Source organism: Panulirus ornatus, chromosome 46 (genome assembly GCF_036320965.1).
Source record: "Panulirus ornatus isolate Po-2019 chromosome 46, ASM3632096v1, whole genome shotgun sequence".
NCBI classification, from domain to species: Eukaryota; Metazoa; Arthropoda; class Malacostraca; order Decapoda; family Palinuridae; genus Panulirus; species Panulirus ornatus.
The window spans coordinates 13,701,317-13,725,749 of NC_092269.1; the positions used below are offsets into that span (position 1 = coordinate 13,701,317).

Genomic DNA, 24,433 nt, shown 5'->3' on the forward strand with positions numbered 1-24,433 from the left:
GGACACCACCTCCTCATTAACAACCCATCACGGAGGTAATAACCGTCAGCCGATTCTTCAGCCGACTCAAACAATTTCTTAAACTCTGGTTCGGCTCTCTGTAATCTCATATTCTGCCGAGACAAATCATCAGCCTCACCCGTCGACTCTGGCTCAGAGTCTAAATCAGCAAAGAAGGTATCAGCGAGCTCCACCTCACTCGGCTCACTCTCGGGGAATGACTGCAGTTTTCCCGCCTCAAGCTCTGTCTCCTGGGGCCTGCAACTTGCTTTCTTAGCGGACATGGACCGGGTAACTGCGCACACGGGAAATATCCCCGGTACCTTTTCCTGAAGCCGCTCTGTCTCTGTGGACTCCACTGGTGTCACCGACACCACCGGCACTGGGCTCATCTTCTCACCCGCTAGGTCATTGCCTAACACAAAGTCCACGCCTGAGACAGGCAACCAATCTACAACCCCCACCTGGGCAGGGCCCGTGAAGAGTTCTGTTTCCACACTCACATCGGCTAATGGAACAGCCTTGGGACCCGACAGCCCATCTAGCAAGACTCAGTCTCCAGACTCTCCTCGCGGCACCACGCCATCCAACATCAAGGACTGCATCGCACCAGAGTCCCGTAATACGGTCACTTTTCGTCGTACACCACATCTACGAACGTAGCCCTCAGACAGGAACGCATTGTAGTTCCCACAGAACGGATCCTTAACTACAGGTTGATCAACACTCTCGAAGCCTCTCACTTTCCTAAGAGCAGGGATAGCCTCACTTACTTTACTAAGTGGCCCTAAAGTTGAGAAGAGACTCACCAGCCTACGCTTGGCAGAGTCTCTGGATTCCTTTGCCCGATCCCAGCAATCCTTCACTTGGTGCCCAGCCTTGCCACAGTGAAAACAAAACTCTCTCAGAGTTGTTCCCCTGACTTTTATGAGTTACCGACAAGGTAGCAGATTCAGGTGGGATTACATGACCTTTGGACCTCCCTCTGCCGTCAAAACCCTTTGAACGTCTCTCCGCGTCAAGTTTGAGATTTAGCACGTACTCATCTGCTAGTTTCCCAGCATCCTCAAAATTCTCCGCTGTTTTAGTTATTATTTAATGCAGTACATCACAGGGTACACCGTCCTTACATTCCTCGAGTACAGATAGTTTTAGGATCGACTCAGCATCATAAGCTCTTTCGGATCAGGACGTTTATTTTTAGCTCGAAATTTGAGTCTGTGTGCTTTCGGACTTAAATGATAAGAATTCAGCACTGCCTGTTTCACGACCTCATAATCATTACACTGGTCACCGGTCAACGCGGTGTATGCGGACTCAGCTATACCAACAAGGTGGGGACTTACCACGGTCGTCCAAGCCGACTTCGGCCAAGAGCAGTCATGGGCAGTCTGTTCAAACTTAAGGAAAAAGGTAGCCACGTCATCTTCACAGAACTTTGGTACGAGATGTAAGTTACCCAACTGAGACGACACTGGTTCAGATGGTGAAGCGCTCTGTCGTAATTTTTCACATTCGAAAGCGAACCTAGCTTGTTCAGTCAGCTCCTTCTGTACCTGCACCTGTGCTTGTGCATTGACCTTAGCTATCTCTAGTTGGATTCGCCAGTATTCGGGATCAACATTAACATCACTAGGGATACGGGGAGGGATCGAGGCTTCGGCCGATCTCACTGATGGGACAGTATTATCGACACTAATTTCAACATCAGGCGCAGCATCTACGATCTGCTCGCTAACAAAATGATTTATTGATAAAGTCTCCAACTGTACTTTATTAGCACTCCGGTCATAATTCACTTCTAACCTATCCGCAACAAGCCTCAACTCATAACTTGTTAAAGATTTAATGTCCTCGGGAGAGGGCTCAGATCGACAGAACTGGTCAACGTCAGCGTCGCTGGTCAACGGCATGATTAACGAATCAAGGAAAGAGATTCCGTTAAGGCAAGAAATATCCTGGCGAGGTCGCCAATTTGTATGTTACGAACTCTATACTTATTCTAGCGAGGTCGCCAATTACATGTATATGTTACAAATACTATACTGATCCTTGTCTTTGCAAGGACGTTAGATTTGTTATGTTACACAACACAGGATAACACTATCTTAAAGTCATGGGATTAAATCAAACACCAGCATTAAAACTACTTATAATGAAAGAACTAAAGAGTACAAAATAAACACATGAATCAGGCACAAATCATTTACGTTAACACTGAACATGAGTTTAACATTCCAGGTAAGATTTCAAACCAGGAGATCTCTTTCCTTTATGACAATTTATCTTCGATAACATGATTCAAGATACACTTATTGTTAGACACTTCTATGACAAGTTACAATACTCTATGACACTCGAAATTAAATGACAGAGGCAGTACAACACCGTAGAGTCTATATCGCGCACTTCACTCGGGTTACGGGCTTTTGGGACAGAAGGAAAACCACTTACCTCGCTGGGATAGAGAAGGCAAATCGAGGCTCAGCGGGTGTCAAAGGTATTTATTACAAGTAGGAACGACTTGCGTCCTCTCTGTTACCCTACAATGCTACCCTTGATTGGCTATGGGCCTAAGGTCCAATTGTGATTGGAGAAGGGTGGCACCTAAGTGCCACTCCTACTTGGCTGGAGGGCCACGGGTCCGGAGGTGATTGGAGAAGGGGCTATCCGTGAAACTGCTGGTTGGTTGGAGGATCCTAAGTCCGTCCCACATCTTGCCTAAAGCTCAACTTCCTCTTGTTATGACAGCGACGATGATGTACTGGATGACATACCCCGTAGGCTGACCTCACAACTTGACCTGACGCCTCGGATGAGGGTCCAAGTGCTGAAGGACTGGACGCCATCTGGTTTCAAACAGGATCATCAAGACTAAGGCTCGGTCAGGGATGTGAGATCCGAGCCGATAGCAGAGGAGGACCCCTAATCCTCGTCCTAACAAGAAATAGCAGCAACACCATACACAAAGACACACACATACATATACACGAACATGTGGGCACACACATATATGTTCGTAACAGTATGTTTTGTGTATGGTTGTGAAGGTATCAGAATCTATGATGTATGAAATTTGCTGCATTAGTAGCAGCATCAACAGTAATACACATAATGATAAAATCTGATCCAGCCTCTCAGTAGCAGAAGCGGAATAACATAAAGTTGTTGTTGTAAAACGTGAAAGTATCTGTTTACACCAACGTATCAAATTCCCCAACTCATAAATACACCAATCTTATTGACAACCTTACTGCTCTTAATTTCTAAACTCGATGAAAAATAACGACCACAAACCGTTATCAATTAAACAATTCTCTCACAACTCGTATAAACTCCTCACCAAAATGATAATGCTAGCCACAATTTTTAACAATGTTCATCCACCTCACATACCTGTGAGATGGTAGCACTACCTACACAGAAATGAACCTTTTCACAAGTCATTCCTCACCAGGTACAATTACATCCGGCCTCCTGACGGCTCCTGGGGAGGCAAGCTGAAGAATGGCTCTTGGACCGGCATGGTTGGTATGTTGGGGAGGAAGGTAAGCTGAAGAATAAGTTTGTGAAATCAAGGAAATAATTGGGAGCTTCATCCCTCTGAAGTATAGTAAGTATTGCTCATGGAATGAAAAACAGGAAATGAAATGATTATATCCTACAGAATAACGCTTCATATTTATCCCCTTAGCTTTCTTCCTCCCTCTCTGTGAAATTCTAAGGCACTTTACTCTTCTTTTTGTTGATTTAGTTATCAACATATTCTAAGTCATTTTAGTAAAAAAGATTTATTCTATTTCCTTCTCTTTCGTATAGGAAGTAGATATTGGTCTTGGTCCATTCAGTATAAGGACCTATCGCATGGAAATGGTAGACTACACGCGAGAAATAATGTTTGACGATAATGGGATCCTGGTTCGACGAGGTCGACCACAGGCGGACCCGTGGGGCTTCCTGCTGCCCCTCACGCCCCTGGTGTGGGCGGCCATCATGATGACGCTGCTGGTGGTGCTGGCGGTGGTGCTCCTCTTGTCTTCTTACTCTGGATTAAAGTCTCCTGCCAACACCATCTGGGTATCAAACATGATGTTTGATTATATTCGTGTGTTGTTACAACAAGGTAAATACAGGTTAGGGATTTTACATATTGAATACCTAAATAAAATGACATGAGTCCACATTACATGACACTGACATGCGTCTGTGTACGCAGTCAGTGAGATAACTTAACATCTAAGGCTACTCACAGTATCAGAAAAAAAATGGCATGTATCCTAACAGCTGCTAATGGTAACTAACATCCTAATTCAGAATTGCAATGGGCTTCTTGTTCTCTGGTGCTAACAGTTCACTTAATGGTTCAGTTTGTAACGCATGTTTTCTGCTGGATTTCGAGGAACTAGACTTCAGCCGGGTCTCTGGGCAAGAGTGTGTCTGTAGCCAAGCGATGGACCCTCGTACTCCACGTCAGGTCGGTCCGTGCTCGTGTTTCACAGAGCGGCGCCGTACAGCTCCCGCTGGGTCAGGAAAGTTACAAGCGTGTACTTTAGACTCTCCAGCTGGGACCCTGACTGGTGCTCTACAGGTGCTTTTCCTAAACAGCTGCTCGACTCAACCAGGCTCGACCCAACAAGGCTGCTCTGTTGGAACTGAAGTTATCAGTGTCTCTTGTGGACACATTATTGTCTCGCTACCCTCACAGTAGGCGAGCCATGCACACTGTATAAAGACACCTTTCGTAACAAGTCGAGGCGCTAACTTACCACAGTTTCTTAGTGGATGTTGAATACTAAGCCCCCCGGGCTGGGTAACTGTCTCCAAGCAGATAGTATACTTAGTGAGTCTCGTCTGTGTGTACTGCGTGACCCGGTATCATGTTGGGTTACCAAAGTAATCATTAGTTTCCCTGGTTAATCTATTCATTACGTCACTTTGTAACTTTTCCACACTCGATATATTTTCTTGATGTCATTATTTGAATCTGTATCACTGTATGTTTGTATCTGAGCACGGTAAATTGTAAACTTTTTACTTGGCTTCATCTTATATGGGAACTGCTACGGACGAGGACATGTCACTTTTAAGTTAAACTATCTAATCTCTATAATTAACACATAGCTATTATACTCATTATATATGACAGATGATATTTTACATTCTAATTCCTTACATTTTTTTTCCACTATCTGATAATTTGCTACTTACAAGAAAAACAATATTACAAGAGTATCCAAAATTGGCATATTTATGAAGGTGCGCATTCATATGCACTTTGTTCGTATATACATATATATACACGTCCACACACGCAAATATACATACCTATACATCTCAACGTATAAATATATGTACACACACAGACATATACATATATACACATGTACATAATTCACACTGTCTGCCCTTATTCATTCCCATAGCCACCTCACCACACATGAAATAACAACCCCCTTCCCCCTCATATGTGCGAGGTAGCGCTGGGTAAAGACAACAAAGGCGACATTCGTTCACACTCAGTCTCTAGCTGTCATATAATAATGCACCGAAACCACAGCTCCCTTTCCACATCCAGGCCCCAGAGAACTTTCCATGGTTTATCCCAGACGTTTCACATGTCCTGATTCAATCCATTGACAGTACGTCGACCCCGGTATACCACATCGATCCAATTCCCTCTATTCCTTGCACACCTTTCACCCTCCTGCATGTTCAGGCCCCGATCACTCAAAACCTTTTTCACTCCATCTTTCCACCTCCAATTTGGTCTCCCACTTCTCCTCGTTCCCTCCACCTCTGACACATATATCCTCTTGGTCAATCTTTCCTCACTCATTCTCTCCATGTGCCCAAACCATTTCAAAACACCCTCTTCTGCTCTCGCAACCACGCTCTCTTTATTTCCACACATCTCTCTTACCCTTACCTTAATTACTCCTCAAACATCTCATTTCCAGCACATCCACCCTCCTGCGCACAACTCTATCCATAGCCCACGCCTCGCAACCATACAACATTGTTGGAACCACTATTCCTACAAACATACCCATTTTTGCTTTCCGAGATAATGTTCTCGACTTCCAAACATTCTTCAAGGCTCGAGGGATTTTCGCCCCCTCCCCCACCCTATGACTCACTCCCGCTTCCATGGTTCCATCCGCTGCCAGACCCACTCCCAGATATCTAAAACACTTTACTTCCTCCAGTTTTTCTCCATTCAAACTTACCTCCCAATTGACTTGACCCTCAACCCTAATTTACCTAATAACCTTGCTCTTATTCACATTTACTCTTAAATTTCTTCTTTCACACACTCTACCAAACTCAGTCACCAGCTTCTGAAGTTTCTCACATGAATCAGCCACCAGCGCTGTATCATCAGCGAACAACAACTGACTCACTTCCCAAGCTCTCTCATCCACAACAGACTGCATTCTTGCCCCTCTTTCCAAAACTCTTGCATTCACCTACCTAACAACCCCATCCATAAACAAATTAAACAGCCATGCCGCAAACATACATTCACTGAGAACCAATCACTTTCCTCTCTTCCTACACGTACACATGCCTTACATCCTCGATAAAAACTTTTCACTGCTTCTAACAACTTGCCTCCCACAACATATATTCTTAGTACCTTCCACAGAGCATTTCTATCAACTCCATTTTATGCCTTCTCCAGATCCATAGATGTTACATACAAATCCATTTGCTTTTCTAAGTATTTCTCACATACATTCTTCAAAGCAAACACCTGATCCACACATCCTCTACCACTTCTGAAATCACACTGCTCTTCCCCAGTCTGATGCTCTGTACATGCCTTCACCCTCTCAATCAATACCCTCCCATATAATTTACCAGGAATACTCAACAAACTTATGCCTCTGTAATTTGAGCACTCACTCTTATCCCCTTTGCCTTTGTACAATGGCACTATGCATGCATTCCGCCAATCCTCAGGCACCTCACCATGAATCATACATACATCAAATAACCTTACCAACCATTCAACAATACAGTCACCCCCTTTTTTAATGAATTCCACTGCAATGCCATCCAAACCTGATGACTTGCCGGCTTTCATCTTCCGCAAAGCTTTTGCTACCTCTTCTCTGTTTACCAAATCATATTCCCTTACCCTGTCACTTTGCACACCACCTCAACCAAAACACCCTATGTCTGCCACTCTATCATCGAACACGTTAAATAAACCTTCAGAATACTCACTCCATCTCCTTCTCACGTCACCACTACTTGTTATCACCTTCCCATTTGCCCCCTTTACTGAAGTTCCCATTTGCTCCCTTGTCTTACGCACTTTATTTACCTCCTTCCAGAACACCTTTTTATTTTCCCTAAAATTTAATGACACTCTCTCACCCCAACTCTCATTTGCCCTCTTTTTCACCTCTTGCACCTTTCTCTTGACCTCCTGCCTCTTTCATTTATACATCTCCCACTCAATTGCATTTTTTCCTTGCAAAAATCGTCCAAATGCCTCTCTCTTCTCTTTCACTAATAAAGTTACTTCTTCATCCCACCACTAACTACCCTTTCTAATCAACCCACTTCCCACGCTTCTCATGCCACAAGTATATATGTATGTATATATATATATATATATATATATATATATATATATATATATATATATATATATATATATATATATATATATGTATATATATATATATATATATATATATATGTATATATATATGTATATATATATATATATATATATATATATATATATATAATATATATATATATATATATATATATATATATATATATATATATATATATATATATATATATATGTATATATATATACATATATATATACATTAATATATATATATATATATATATATATACATATATATATATATATATATATATATATATATATATATATATATATATATATATATATATATATATATATATAAATAAGAGCAGGCATGCTAACCGCTAGGCTAAGGGACTGCACAAGGGGTCCCAGGTTCGATCCTGGCTGATGGAGCTTTGTATGTTCTATGAAGGTGCGCGTTCATATACACTTTATTCGTATTCATATAACTCCGCGTTGTACAGTCAGGTTCGGTAAAACGCTATCAGCTGGCTGTGTGTTCTGTTCGGAAACAACCGATAGACCCCGTTGCTCACCATTGTGAGACGAAGGGTATTCGAGTACTTAGTATTTCGAATAGTTGTTTCCTATTATACAGTCCCTTAGCCTAGCGGTTAGCATGCCGGCCTCTTGCACAAGGGGTCCCAGGTTCGATCCTGGCTGATGGAGCTTTGTATGTTCTATGAAGGTGCGCGTTTATGTACACTTTATTCGTATATATATATATATATATATATATATATATATATATATATATATATATATATATATGTATATAAATATATATATACATATACATATATATGGATTGGGTTGTTAGGGAGGTGAATGCAAGAGTTTTGGAAAGTTGGGCCAGTATGCAGTCTGTTGTGGATGAGAGAGCTTGGGAAGTGAGTCAGTTGTTGTTCGCTGATGATACAGCGCTGGTGGCTGATTCATGTGAGAAACTGCAGAAGCTGGTGACTGAGTTTGGCAAAGTGTGTGAAAGAAGAAAGTTAAGAGTAAATATGAATAAGAGCAAGGTTATTAGGTACAGTGGGGTTGAGGGTCAAGTCAATTGGGAGGTAAGTTTGAATGGAGAAAAACTGGTGGAAGTAAAGTGTTTTAGATATCTTGGAGTGGATCTGGCAGTGGATGAAACCATGGAAGCGGAAGTGAATCATAGGGTGGGGGAGGGGGCGAAAGTCCTGGGAGCCTTGAAGAATGTTTGGAAGTCGAGAACATTATCTCGGAAAGCAAAAATGGGTATGTTTGAAGGAATAGTGGTTCCAACAATGTTGTATGGTTGCGAGGCGTGGGCTATGGATAGAGTTGTGCTCAGGAGGATGGATGTGGTGGAAATGAGATGATTGAGGACAATATGTGGTGTGAGATGGTTTGATCGAGTAAGTAATGTAAGGGTAAGAGAGGTGTGTGGAAATAAAAAGAGCGTGGTTGAGAGAGCAGAAGAGGATGTTTTGAAATGGTTTGGGTACATGGAGAGAATGAGTGAGGAAAGATTGACGAAGAGGATATATGTGTCGGAGGTGGAGGGAACGAGAAGTGGGAGGCCAAATTGGAGGTGGAAAGATGGAGTGAAAAAGATTTTGAGTGATTTGGGGCCTGAACATGCAGGAGGGTGAAAGGCGGGCAAAGAATAGAGTGAATTGGAACGATGTATTATACCGTGGTCGACGTGCTGTCAATGGATTGAATCAGGGCATGTGAAGCGTCTAGGGTAAACCATAGAAAGTTGTGTGGGGCTTGGATGTGGAAAGGGAGCTGTGGTTTCGGGCATTATTACATGACAGCTAGAGACTGAGTGTGAACGAATGGGGCCTTTGTTGTCTTTTCCTAGCGCTACCTCGTACACATGAGGGGGTAGGGGGATGTTTTTCCATGTGTGGCGAGGTGGCGATGGGAATAAATAAGGGCAGACAGTATGAATTATGTACATGTGTATATATGTATATGTCTGTGTGTGTATATATATGTGTACATTGAGATGTATAGGTATGTATATTTGCGTGTGTGGACGTGTATGTATATACATGAGTATGGGGGTGGGTTGGGCCATTTCTTTCGTCTGTTTCCTTTCGCTACCTCGCAAACGCGGGAGACAGCGACAAAGCAAAATGAAAAAAAGAATATATATATATATATATATATATATATATATATATATATATATATATATATATATATATATATATATATATATATATATATATATATATATATATTCCTATGAGTCCACGGGGAAAATGAAGCACGAAAAGTTCCCAAGTGCACTTTCGTGTAATAATCACATCATCATGGGAGACACAAGAGAGGAATATAACAGTCAGTTGACATACATCGAAGAGACGAAGCTTCGAAACCACAGCTCCCTATCCACATCCAGGCCCCTAAGAGCTTTCAATGTTTCACTCCAGATGCTTCACATGCCGTGGTTCAGTCCACTGACAATAAGTCGACCCTGGTACACCACATCAATCCGATTGACGTCATCCTGTCATGTGTGTGTTCAGGCCCCGATCGCTGAAAATATTTTTCACTCCATCCTTGCACATCCAATTTTGTCTCCCACTTCTCGTTCTCGTTCCCTCCGCCTTTGACACATATATCCTCTTTATCAACCGTTTCTCACTTATTCTATCCATATGTCCAAATCCTTTTAACTGACACTCTTCTGCTCTCTCTATCACACATTTTATTACCACACATCTCTCTTACCCTTACATTACTTTCTCGATTAAACCACCTCACACCACATATTGTCCTCAAACATTTCATTTATAACGCATCCACCTTCCTCCACACAACCCTATCTATACCCCATGTCTCGTAACCATATAACATTGCTGGAACCACTATTCCTTCAAACATACCGATCTTTGTTCTCCGAGATAATATTCTCGCCTTCCACACATTCTTCAACGCTCCCAAAATCTTCGCCCCATCTCCCACCCTGTTATTCACTTCCCTTTCCATGGCTCCATCTCTGTTAATTCCACTCTCAGATACCTAAAACAATTTATTTTCTTCAATTTTTCTGCATTCAAGCTTACGTCCTGATTAACTTGTCCCTCAACCCTGCTGAACCTCATAACCTTGCTCTTATTCATATATACTTTTAACATTTTTCCTTTCACGCACATTTCCAAACTTAGCCAAAAATTTCTGCAGTTTCTCACACGAATCAGCCACCAGCGCTGTATCATCGACGAGCAACAACTGACTCACTTCCCAAGCTCTCTCATCTACAACAGACTGTATACTTGCCCTTCTCTCCAAAACTCGTCAAGGGATCAAGTTATGGAGTCTATGGTGTCTAAATGTGTGTGGATGTAACCAAGATGATAAAGGAGGAAGAGAAACAAGTTGTATGTTTGAGAAAAAAACTTGGATGTTTTGCTATGAGTGAAACGAAGCTCAAAGTTAAGAGGGAAGAATGTTTGCTTTGGAAATGTTGGAAGAGTAAAGTCAGGAGTTGGTGAGAAGACAAGAGCTAAGGAAGGAGTAGCACTGCTCCTGAAGTTGCAGGAGTGTGTGAGAGAGTGTAAGAGGCAAATTCTAGATTGATGTGGGTAAAACTTTAAGTGGATAGCGAGAGCTGGGTGATTATTCTCGGTTTTGCACCCTGCCATGAAAAGAAAGATGATGAGAGTTAAGAATTTTGGGAACAGGAGAGTTAGTGTGTCATCAGTTGTGATGTAAGCGGCCGGGTATCAGTGATGGGTGATTGAAATGAGAGGGTAAGTAATGTGGCAGCGGAGGATATGATTTTAGGTGCTCAATTTTAATAATGAAAAATGGGGAACAGCTTGTAAGATATGTACCGAAAAAAGAACTAGTTATCGGGAATACTTGGTTAAATTATGATAGAGATTCACAAGTATACGCATATGCGCAAGAGTGTTGGTTAGTGGGAATTATTGGTTTCCATATTAATTGACAGTCGAGTAAAAGAGACTTTTGAATGTAAATTCGCTGAGAGGAGCAGCTGTGTTGGGATGTCTGATTGCTATCATGGTTAACCGAGGATGAGGACTTGTAAAGGTTTTCGAGAAAAAGGAAACAATACCGAGGGGTAGAATGTGGTGAAAGTAAGTGAGTTTGGGGAATTTTGTGAAGAAAAATTATGAGACATTGTGTGTAGAAGGATAAAGAATGGGGTGTATTTAGGGAGACATGGATGTCATGTGCAAGAGATGTTCTAGAATGCAGATTAAGAAAGGGCAATGAGTAGTGGGATGGAGAAGTAAAGTTGTTAGGGAAGGAGAAATGAGAGGCGTTTTGGGTGATACTTACAGGGAAGGAGTGGAAATGACTAGGATAAAAGAATGCGGCAGGAGGTCAAGGAGGAAATGCATAGGTTAAAAAAGGGGGAAATGAGAGTTGGGGTGAAAGAATATCCGTAAATGTTACAGGGGATAAGATGATTTGGAAAGAGGTAAATAATGTTTGAAACACAAAAGAACTAACTGGAATATCGGTGAAGGGGGCAAAAGGGGAAGTCATGACAGGTAATGATAAAATGAGGAGGAGATGGAGTGAGTATTTTGAAGGACTGTTAAATGTGTTTGATGATACGAGTGACAAATGTAGGGTGTTTCGGTCGGTTTGGAATGCGAGGTGAGAAAGTCATGAAGAGTGGTTTTGTAAAGAGAGAAGTGGCGAAAGCCTTGCGGAAAATGAAATGTGGCATTGCAGCTGGATTGGATGGAATTGCAGTTGACTTTATTAGGAAAGGGGGTGATTGTGTTGTTGATTGGTTGGCGAGGATTTTCTAGGTATATGGATCATGTTGAGGCGCCTGAGGATCGGTGGAATGCATGTATATTGTCATTGTCATTGGGAGAAGGGTGAGTGTTTAAACTATAGAGGTATTCGAGACTCGAGGTACAGTTTGATGTGGACATCATACATCCCTACAACACTACAAACACTATTTCAACATATCCCAGGACCCATCTTGCTCACGGTGCAACCACCAAAAAGAATACAATGAACATTTATTACTCAGCTACCCTGCACTCTTCCAGTGAAGATAAGTATTATGGAAATGAGTGTGGAGTGAAGAAGATTATGTTTGCTACATAATGACCGAAGTTAGATTCAATGAAGGAAACGTGCTGTGAAGATGAGTGTATAGCAAAGAAAAAGAAAGTAAACATATGGGCCGTTCATCCCTAAGATACGCCTTATTATCCAATTGCATAATAAAGTATAGATTGAATATGATAAAAACTTTTGATGCCGAGAAGTGGATGCTGAGAATGGCGATGAGTTTCAAAGCTTCATATCTCGACAGACTACTCAAGACCTCCAGACCTGTGGTGGGAGAGGTTCGTATTAGCAGCTTGGATGATGACGACGCTGGTGTTAACACGGAGCTACGCTGGAACCCTGATGTCCCTCCTTGCCGTGAGACATATCCCACAAACTTACCATAGCATCCGGGAGATACTGGACGACCCGTCTGTCACCATGATTTGGGAAAGTGGCACAAGCAAAGTCCATTTTTTTCGTGTAAGTATTTCTAGGTACCTGATATAGAGCCATTACCACAGAGTAATATAAATGCTAAAGTTCAAGTAAAGATACATAGATTAGTTACTTCCAAACATAAAAATTCACCCAAAACCTAATTCCTTTTCGAATGACTCTCATCGACTTGACTTGCTGAAAGAAATCTCACCGTAGCAAGATCCTTTGAATGTGATTATCCAGCCGCATTTTGCACGTGTAGTAGAAGGCAACTAAAAGAGACGGGAACGGGGGGCAAGAAACCTTCCCCTTCTTGTATTTCAACTTTCTAAAAGAGAAAACAGAAGAAGTAGTCACGTGGGGAGTGCTCATCCTTCTCGAAGGCTCAGATTGAGGTGTCTAAATGTGTGTGGATGTAACCAACATGAGAAAAAAGGAGAGATAGGTAATATGTTTCTAGGAAAGGCGCCTGGATGTTTTGGTTCTGAGTGAAATAAATCTCAAGGGTAAAGGGAAAGAGTGGTTTGGAAATGTTTTGTGAGTAAAGTCAGGGGTTGGTGAGAGGACAAGAGCAAAGGATGGAGTAGCACTACTCCTGAAACAGGAGTTGTGGGAGTATGTGATAAAGTGTAAGAAAGTAAACTCTAGATTCATATGGGTCAAACTGAAAGTTGATGGAGAGAGATGGGCGATCATTAGGGCTTACGCGCCTGGGCATGAGAAGAAAGATCATGAGAGGCAAGTGTTTTGGGAGCAGCTGAGTGAGTGTGTTAGCAGGTTTGATGTACAAGACCGGGTTATAGTGATAGGTGATTTGAATGCAAAGGTGAGTAATGTGGCAGTTGAGGGAATAATTGGTGTACAGGGGTGATCAGTGTTGTAAATGGAAATGGTAAAGAGCTTGTACATTTGTGTGCTGGAAAAGAACTGGTGATTGGGAATACCTGGTTTAAAAAGAGAGATATGCATAAGTATACGTATGTAAGCAGGAGAAATGGCCAGACAGCGTTATTGGATTACGTGTTAATTAATAGGCGCGTGAAAGAGAAACTTTTGGATGTTAATGTGCTGAGAGGTGCAACTGAAGGTATGCCTGATCATTATCTAGTGGAGGCAAAAGTGAAGATTACTAGAGATTTTCAGAAAAGAAGAGAGAATGTTGGGGTGAAGAGCGATGGAAGTAAGTGAGCTTGGGAAGGAGACCTGTTTAAGAAAGTACCAAGAGAGACTGAGTGCAGAATGGAAAAAGGTGAGAGCAAAGGACGTAAGGGGAGTAGGGGAGGAATGGGATGTATTTAGGGAAGCAGTGATGGCTTACGCAAGGGATGCTTGTGGCATGAGAAGCGTGGGAGGTGGGAAGATTAGAAAGGGTAGTGAGTGGTGGGATGAAGAAGTAAGATTATTAGTGAAAGAGAAAAGAGAGGCACTTGGACTCTTTTTGCAGGGAAATAGTGTAAATGACAAGGATGTGTATAAAAGAAAGAGGAAGGAGGTCAAGAGAAAGGCGCAAGAGTTGATAAAGAGGGCAAAAGAGAGCTGGGGTGAGAGTATCATTAAATCTTAGGGAGAATAAAAGAATATTTTGGAAAGAGATAAAGTGCGTAAGAAAAGAGAGCAAATAGGAACATGGGTGAAGGGGGCTAATAGGGAGGTAAAAAGAACTAGTGGCGATGTAAGGAGATGGAGTGAGTATTTTGAAGGTTTGTTGAATGTTAGATGATAGATTGGCAGATATAGGGTTTTTTGGTCGAGGTGGTGTGCGGAGTAAAAAGGACAAGGAGAATGATTTGGTAAACAGAGTAGAGGTAGTGAAAGCTTTGCGGAATATGAAAGCCGGATGGAATTGCAGTGGAGTTTATTAAAAAAGGGGGGTGACTGTGTCGTTGACTAGTTAGTGACAAATTCAATGAATGTATGGCTCATGGTGAAGTGCCCGAGGATTGGCGGAATGAATGCATAGTGTCATTGTGCAAAGACAAAGGGGATAAAGGTGAGTGTTCATATTAAATAAGGTATAAGTTTGTTGGTTATTCCTGGTAAATGAAATGGGAAGGTAATGACTGAGAGGGTGAAGGCATGTACACAATATCAGATTGGGAAATAGCGGTGTGGTTTCAGAAGTGGTAGAGGGTGTGTGGATCAGGTGTTTGCTTTGAAGAATGTATGTGAGAAATACTTAGAAAAACAAATGGATTTGTATGTAACAATTACGGATCTGGAAAAGCCATATGATAGAGTTGATAGAGATGCTCTGTGAAAAGTATTAAGAGTATATGGTATAGGAGGCAAGTTCCTGAAGTCAGTTAAAAGTCTTTATCGAGGATGTAAGGCATGTGTACGAGTAGGAACAGAGGAAAGTGATTGGTTCTCAGTTAATGTCGGTTTCCGGCAAGGGTGCATGACATCTCAATGGTTGTTCAATTTGCTTATGGATGAGGCTGTTAGGGAGGTGATCTGGGAGATATCTGGGAGTGGATCTGGCAGCGGATGGAACCATGGAAGCGGAAGTGGATCATAGGGTGGGGGAGGGGGCGAAAATCCTGGGAGCCTTGAAGAATGTGTGGAAGTCGAGAACATTATCTCGGAAAGCAAAAATGGGTATGTTTGAAGGAATAGTGGTTCCAACAATGTTGTATGGTTGCGAGGCGTGGGCTATGGATAGAGTTGTGCGCAGGAGGATGGATGTGCTGGAGATGAGATGTTTGAGGACAATGTGTGGTGTGAGGTGGTTTGATCGAGTGAGTAACGTAAGGGTAAGAGAGATGTGTGGAAATAAAAAGAGCGTGGTTGAGAGAGCAGAAGAGGGTGTTTTGAAGTGGTTTGGGGACATGGAGAGGATGAGTGAGGAAAGATTGACCAAGAGGATATATGTGTCGGAGGTGGAGGGAACAAGGAGAAGAGGGAGACCAAATTGGAGGTGGAAAGATGGAGTGAAAAAGATTTTGTGTGATCGGGGCCTGAACATGCAGGAGGGTGAAAGGAGGGCAAGGAATAGAGTGAATTGGAGCGATGTGGTATACCGGGGTTGACGTGCTGTCAGTGGATTGATGCAGGGCATGTGAAGCGTCTGGGGTAAACCATGGAAAGCTGTGTAGGTATGTATATTTGCGTGTGTGGACGTATGTATATACATGTGTATGAGGGCGGGTTGGGCCATTTCTTTCGTCTGTTTCCTTGCGCTACCTCGCAAACGCGGGAGACAGCGACAAAGTATAATAAATAAATAAAATAATATATATATATATATATATATATATATATATATATATATATATATATATATATATATATATATATATATATATATATATATTTTTAAACTATTTGCCATTTCCCGCGTTAGCGAGGCAGCGTTAAGAACAGAGGACTGGGCCTTTGGGGGAATATCCTCACCTAGCCCACTTCTCTGTTCCTTCTTTTGGAAAATTAAAAAAGGAAAAAAGGAGAGGGGAGGTTTTCCAGTCCCCCCGCTCCCTCCCCTTTTAGTCGCCTTCTACGACACGCAGGGAATACGTGGGAAGTATTCTTTCTCCCCTATCCCCATTTATATATATATATATATATATATATATTTTCTTTTCTTTCAAACTGTTCGCCATTTCCCGCATTAGCGAGGTAGCGTTAAGAACAGAGGACTGGGCCTTTGAGGGAATACCCTCACCTGGCCCAATTCTCTGTTCCTTCTTTTGGAAAATTAAAAAAAAAACGAGAGGGGAGGATTTCCAGCCCCCCGCTCCCTCCCCTTTTAGTCGCCTTTTACGACACGCAGGGAATACGTGGGAAGTATTCTTTGTATATGTATATAGGTTACAGACGGTGGATGAGGTGAGTGAGTGGACGGGATTCTGTTTCCAATGGTGTATGTTACTTAGAGATGTGGTTCCTGCTAATAGCACAGTATGCAGTAAATAATATATATTTCTTTTTTTAATGACAGCATTACGAAAACATATAGTACACTGTACCTGCATATTTTGCTGTAGTTAAAGATTTGACATATTCACGCAACGAATCTAGAGGAAACGTATTACTCTCTTCAGGCTATTTTATTTTTGTTACAAGAATAACTTACTAGTGGTTGCTACGGATGGTCATAGAAAGGTGAATGGGCGGTATTGGGCTAGGGACGTTCTTGAGACGATTCAAAGTTGGAAAACATGATCTTGTCAACAAGTCGCTAAGAAACAAGATGGAAAGATCAAAATCTGAACATTTTAACTTTGATAACATTTAAAGTAATCAAAGAAGAGGATTCCCGTGTACAGTATTCACACACAGAAAGGGACTAGCGAAATCTTTAGGCATTATGAGCATAACCTCATATGTGCAAGTTGCGTATTTGCCCTTGCATTGCTCTCTGTTGCTAAGGATTTAGATGCAGAAATGATTAAATGTTTGGAGAACACAGTAGAACCGGCAGAGTGTGATTTGATTTTTTATTCTTTGAAACAAACGCAATGGTGAGTAGAGGTATGAAGATCAGGGAAAACGTGGGTTCTGTCCCGAGGTGGATGAATTACATAAGATTTACACAGCTTGTGAAAACCTCTCATTATTTCACTTAGCAGCCAAGATTTAACCAAAATTTAGTAAGTAGTAATAAACGTTTAGTCATAGCTGCATGTTACTATTAAACTGGAATTTCAGCAATTTTGCTGTGCAATTTTATGGTGGTGTTTCACAGTTAAGAGCAGTGTATTGATTGATACTGAATAAGGGATAGTTTATCAGGGAAAATATTGGCTTCATTTAAAAGTAGATATCTTATTTTTCATATCTGATTGGTATTGCCTGCATTAGCAAGGTAGTGGTAGGAACAGGTGTAAACAGGCCTTATTTGCTCTCGTCCATTTACACATCCCACAGACCTTTCCAAGTTTCCCCCTGCCCACTTTACCTGTCCTGATTCAGTCCATTGAGAGCATGTCTACCCTTGTATACTACATCGTTCCAGTTTGCTCTGTCCTGTGCACACCTTCCACATCCCTCCCTCCCTGTATATTCAGGCCTTGCTCACTGTATATCTTTTTCGCTCCATCCTTACATCTCCAATTTGCTCTCCCCCTTTTCCAAGCCCCCCTCCACTTTGACACATATCCCTATTTTCAACCTTTTTTTCGATCATTCTTTCCATATGTCCAAACCATTTCAGGACTCCCTCTTCGGCTTTCTCAACCACATTCTTTTTGAGACCATATCATGCTGCATATGGTTCTCAAGAATTTGATTTCCAACACTTCCACCCTCTATACATCATCACATATAACCCATGCCTCTTAGGTAGACATCATTGTTTGTGCTCTGGACTATACCTACAATCATACCCATTTTTGCCCTCCCAGATAATGACCATTCTGTCCATGCATCCCTCAATGCTTCCACAACTTTCACTCAGTCATTCCTCACCAACTGTCATCCATTTCCTGTCATGTCTGTCCCAGGTATCAAAAACACTTCATTTCAAATTTGCTCATTCAAACTTGCACCCCAAATAACCTGCCCCTCTGCCCTGCTGTATCTAATAACATTTCACTTTTAATCCCAACTTTCTCCTTTCACACATACTACCAGACTTAGTCACCAACCTTTGCAGTTTCTCATTTGAATGTGCCACAATGCTGTGTTGTTAACATACAACAGTTGAGTCAATTCTCAAGCCCCATCATCCACTACAGACTGCATACTTGCCTTTTCTCCAAGCCTTGCATATACCTTGCTGTGCCACCCCCATCTATAAACAAATTAAACAGCCATGGTGACATTGCACATCGTGCCACGGATCAACCTTTACTAGGAACTTCTCGCTACCCTTTCTTTCTTCTTGTACACGTTCTTTGGACTTTTGTTAAAAACATCATTGCATTTAGCAGCTTTCCTCCCACACCACGAACTGTATTCTTGTCATTTCACAAGGCATGTCAATATATATATATATATATATATATATATATATATATATATATATATATATATATATATATATATATATATATATATATATATATATATATATATATATATATATATATAGAATGTATGTGAGAAATACTTAGAAAAGCAAATGGATTTGTATGTAGCATTTATGGATCTGGAGAAGGCATATGATAGAGTTAATACAGATGCTCTGTAGAATGTATTAAGAATATATGGTGTGGGAAGCAAGTTGTTAGAAGCAGTGAAAAGTTTTTATCGAGGATGTAAGGCATGTGTACGTATAGGAAGAGAGGAAAGTGATTGGTTCTCAGTGAATGTAGGTTTGCGGCAGGGGTGTGTGATGTCTCCATGGTTGTTTAATTTGTTTATGGATGGGGTTGTTAGGGAGGTGAATGCAAGAGCTTTGGAAAGAGGGGCAAGTATGAAGTCGGTTGGGGATGAGAGAGCTTGGGAAGTGAGTCAGTTGTTGTTCGCTGATGATACAGCGCTGGTGGCTGATTCATGTGAGAAACTGCAGAAGCTGGTGACTGAGTTTGGTAAAGTGTGTGAAAGAAGAAAGTTAAGAGTAAATGTGAATAAGAGCAAGGTTATTAGGTACAGTAGGGTTGAGGGTCAAGTCAATTGGGAGGTAAGTTTGAATGGAGAAAAACTGGAGGAAGTAAAGTGTTTTAGATATCTGGGAGTAGATCTGGCAGCGGATGGAACCATAGAAGTGGAAGTGGATCATAGGGTGGGGGAGGGGGCGAGAATTCTGGGAGCCTTGAAGAATGTGTGGAAGTCGAGAACGTTATCTCGGAAAGCAAAAATGGGTATGTTTGAAGGAATAGTGGTTCCAACAATGTTGTATGGTTGCGAGGCGTGGGCTATAGATAGAGTTGTGCGCAGGAGGATGGATGTGCTGGAAATGAGATGTTTGAGGACAATGTGTGGTGTGAGGTGGTTTGATCGAGTAAGTAACATAAGGGTAAGAGAGATGTGTGGAAATAAAAAGAGCGTGGTTGAGAGAGCAGAAGAGGGTGTTTTGAAATGGTTTGGGCACATGGAAAGAATGAGTGAGGAAAGATTGACCAAGAGGATATATGTGTCGGAGGTGGAGGGAACGAGAAGTGGGAGACCAAATTGGAGGTGGAAAGATGGAGTGAAAAAGATTTTGTGTGATCGGGGCCTGAACATGCAGGAGGGTGAAAGGAGGGCAAGGAATAGAGTGAATTGGAGCGATGTGGTATACCGGGGTTGACGTGCTGTCAGTGGATTCAATCAGGGCATGTGAAGCGTCTGGGGTAAACCATGGAAAGCTGTGTAGGTATGTATATTTGCGTGTGTGGACGTATGTATATACATGTGTATGGGGGTGGGTTGGGCCATTTCTTTCGTCTGTTTCCTTGCGCTACCTCGCAAACGCGGGAGACAGCGACAAAGCAAAAAAAAAAAAGAATATATATATATATATATATATATATATATATATATATATATATATATATATATATATATTCTCGATTAATATGGGTAAAACTGAAAGTTGATGAAGAGAGATGGGTGATTATTGGTGCATATGCACCTGGGCATGAGAAGAAAGATCATGAGAGGCAAGTGTTTTGGGAGCAGCTCAATGAGTATGTTAGTGGTTTTGATGCACGAGACCGGGTTATAGTGTTGGGTGATTTGAATGCAAAGGTGAGTAATGTGGCAGTTGAGGGAATAATTGGTATACATGGGGTGTTCAGTGTTGTAAATGGAAATGGTGAAGAGCTTGTAGATTTATGTGCTGAAAAAGGACTGATGATTGGGAATACCTGGTTTAAAAAGCGAGATATACATAAGTATACTTATGTAAGTAGGAGAGATGGCCAGAGAGCGTTATTGGATTACGTGTTAATTGACAGGCGCGCGAAAGAGAGACTTTTGGATGTTAATGTGTTGAGAGGTGCAACTGGAGGGAAGTCTGATCATTATCTTGTGGAGGCAAAGGTGAAGATTTGTATGGGTTTTCAGAAAAGAAGAGTGAATGTTGGGGTGAAGAGGGTGGTGAGAGTAAGTGAGCTTGGGAAGGAGACTTGTGTGAGGAAGTACCAGGAGAGACTGAGTACAGAATGGAAAAAGGTGAGAACAATGGAAGTAAGGGGAGTGGGGGAGGAATGGGATGTATTTAGGGAATCAGTGATGGCTTGCGCAAAAGATGCTTGTGGCATGAGAAGAGTGGGAGGTGGGTTGATTAGAAAGGGTAGTGAGTGGTGGGATGAAGAAGTAAGAGTATTAGTGAAAGAGAAGAGAGAGGCATTTGGACGATTTTTGCAGGGAAAAAATGCAATTGAGTGGGAGACGTATAAAAGAAAGAGACAGGAGGTCAAGAGAAAGGTGCAAGAGGTGAAGAAAAGGGCAAATGAGAGTTGGGGTGAGAGAGTATCATTAAATTTTAGAGAGAATAAAAAGATGTTCTGGAAGGAGGTAAATAAAGTGCGTAAGACAAGGGAGCAAATGGGAACTTCAGTGAAGGGCGTAAATGGGGAGGTGATAACAAGTAGTGGTGATGTGAGAAGGAGATGGAGTGAGTATTTTGAAGGTTTGTTGAATGTGTTTGATGATAGAGTGGCAGATATAGGGTGTTTTGTTCGAGGTGGTGTGCAAAGTGCGAGGGTTAGGGAAAATGATTTGGTAAACAGAGAAGAGGTAGTAAAAGCTTTGCGGAAGATGAAAGCCGGCAAGGCAGCAGGTTTGGATGGTATTGCAGTGGAATTTATAAAAAAAGGGGGTGACTGTATTGTTGACTGGTTGGTAAGGTTATTTAATGTATGTATGACTCATGGTGAGGTGCCTGAGGATTGGCGGAATGTGTGCATAGTGCCATTGTACAAAGGCAAAGGGGATAAGAGTGAGTGCTGAAATTACGGAGGTATAAGTTTGTTGAGTATTCCTGGCAAATTATATGGGAGGGTATTGATTGAGAGGGTGAAGGCATGTACAGAGCATCAGATTGGGGAAGAGCAGTGTGGTTTCAGAAGTGGTAGAGGATGTGTGGATCAGGTGTTTGCTTTGAAGAATGTATGTGAGAAATACTTAGAAAAGCAAATGGATTTGTATGTAGCATTTATGGATCTGGAGAAGGCATATGATAGAGTTGATAGAGATGCTCTGTGGAAGGTATTAAGAATATATGGTGTGGGAGGCAAGTTGTTAGAAGCAGTGAAAAGTTTTTATCGTGGATGTAAGGCATGTGTACGTGTAGGAAGAGAGGAAAGTGATTGGTTCTCAGTGAATGTTGGTTAGCGGCAGGGGTGTGTGATGTCTCCATGGTTGTTTAATTTGTTTATGGATGGGGTTGTTAGGGAGGTGAATGCAAGAGTTTTGGAAAGAGGGGCAAGCATGAAGTCTGTTGGGGATGAGAGAGCTTGGGAAGTGAGTCAGTTGTTGTTCGCTGATGATACAGCGCTGGTGGCTGATTCATGTGAGAAACTGCAGAAGCTGGTGACTGAGTTTGGTAAAGTGTGTGAAAGAAGAAAGTTAAGAGTAAATGTGAATAAGAGCAAGGTTATTAGGTACAGTAGGGTTGAGGGTCAAGTCAATTGGGAGGTGAGTTTGAATGGAGAAAAACTGGAGGAAGTGAAGTGTTTTAGATATCTGGGAGTGGATCTGGCAGTGGATGGAACCATGGAAGCGGAAGTGGATCATAGGGTGGGGGAGGGGGCGAAAATTCTGGGAGCCTTGAAGAATGTGTGGAAGTCGAGAACATTATCTCGGAAAGCAAAAATGGGTATGTTTGAAGGAATAGTGGTTCCAACAATGTTGTATGGTTGCGAGGCGTGGACTATGGATAGAGTTGTGCGCAGGAGGATGGATGTGCTGGAAATGAGATGTTTGAGGACAATGTGTGGTGTGAGGTGGTTTGATCGAGTAAGTAACGTAAGGGTAAGAGAGATGTGTGGAAATAAAAAAAGCGCGGTTGAGAGAGCAGAAGAGGGTGTTTTGAAATGGTTTGGGCACATGGAGAGAATGAGTGAGGAAAGATTGACCAAGAGGATATACGTGTCGGAGGTGGAGGGAACGAGGAGAAGAGGGAGACCAAATTGGAGGTGGAAAGATGGAGTGAAAAGGATTTTGTGTGATCGGGGCCTGAACATGCAGGAGGGTGAAAGGAGGGCAAGGAATAGAGTGAATTGGAGCGATGTGGTATACCGGGGTTGACGTGCTGTCAGTGGATTGAATCAAGGCATGTGAAGCGTCTGGGGTAAACCATGGAAAGCTGTGTAGGTATGTATATTTGCGTGTGTGGACGTATGTATATACATGTGTATGGGGGGGGTTGGGCCATTTCTTTCGTCTGTTTCCTTGCGCTACCTCGCAAACGCGGGAGACAGCGGCAAAAATAAAAAAAAAGAAGAAAAAAAAAATATAAATATATATATGTATATATATATATATATATATATATATATATATATATATATATATATATATATCATATAACATACAAACCTCCAACAGCCAGGATCGAATCTGGGACCCCTTGTGCAAGAGGCAGGCATGCTAACCGCTAGGCTAAGGGACTGTATAATGGGAAACAACTATTCGAAATACTAAGTAGTCGAATACCCTTCGTCTCACAATGGTGAGCAACGGGGTCTATCGGTTGTTTCCGAACAGAACACATAGCCAGCTGATAGCGTTTTACCGAACCTAACTGTACAACGCGGAGTTATATGAATACGAATAAAGTGTATATGAACGCGCACCTTCATAGAACATGCAAACCTCCAACAGCCAGGATCGAACCTGGGACCCCTTGTGCAAGAGGCAGGCGTGCTTACCGCTAGACTAAGGGACTGTATAATAGGAAAGAACTATTCAAAATACTAATTACTCGAATACCCTTCGTCTCACAATGGTGAGCAACGGGGTCTATCTGTTGTTTCCGAACAGAACACATAGCCAGCTGATAGTGTTTTACCGAACCTAACTGTACAACGCGGAGTTATATGAATACGAATAAAGTGTATATGAACGCGCAAGGAATCAGACGAAAGAATGGCCCAACCCGCCCACATACACATGTATATACATACACGTCCACACACGCAAATATACATACCTATACATCTCAATGTACACATATATATATACACACAGACATATACATATATACACATGTACATAATTCATACTATCTGCCTTTATTTGTTCCCATCGCCACCTCGCCACACATGGAATAACAGCCCCCTCCCCCCTCATGTGTGCGAGGTAGCGCTAGGAAATGACACCAAAGGCCCCATTCGTTGACTCTCAGTCTCTAGCTGTCATGTAATAATGCACCGAAACTACAGCTCCCTTTCCACATCCAGCCCCACACAACTTTCCATGGTTTACCCCAGACGCTTCACATGAACTGGTTCA

The 24,433-nt window shown here is 41.9% G+C and overlaps 1 protein-coding gene across 1 annotated transcript in view; it reads left to right on the forward strand.

Annotated features, from left to right (window-relative positions):
• The window catches only part of LOC139763311 (probable glutamate receptor), a 152,854-nt gene that overhangs the window by 102,887 nt on the left and 25,534 nt on the right, over nt 1-24,433 (forward strand). Inside the window, exons 8-10 of the mRNA XM_071689333.1 lie at nt 3,458-3,548; nt 3,820-4,133; nt 12,946-13,153. Coding sequence (XP_071545434.1) covers nt 3,458-3,548; nt 3,820-4,133; nt 12,946-13,153 — 613 coding nt within the window. The remainder of the gene's footprint in view (nt 1-3,457; nt 3,549-3,819; nt 4,134-12,945; nt 13,154-24,433) is intronic.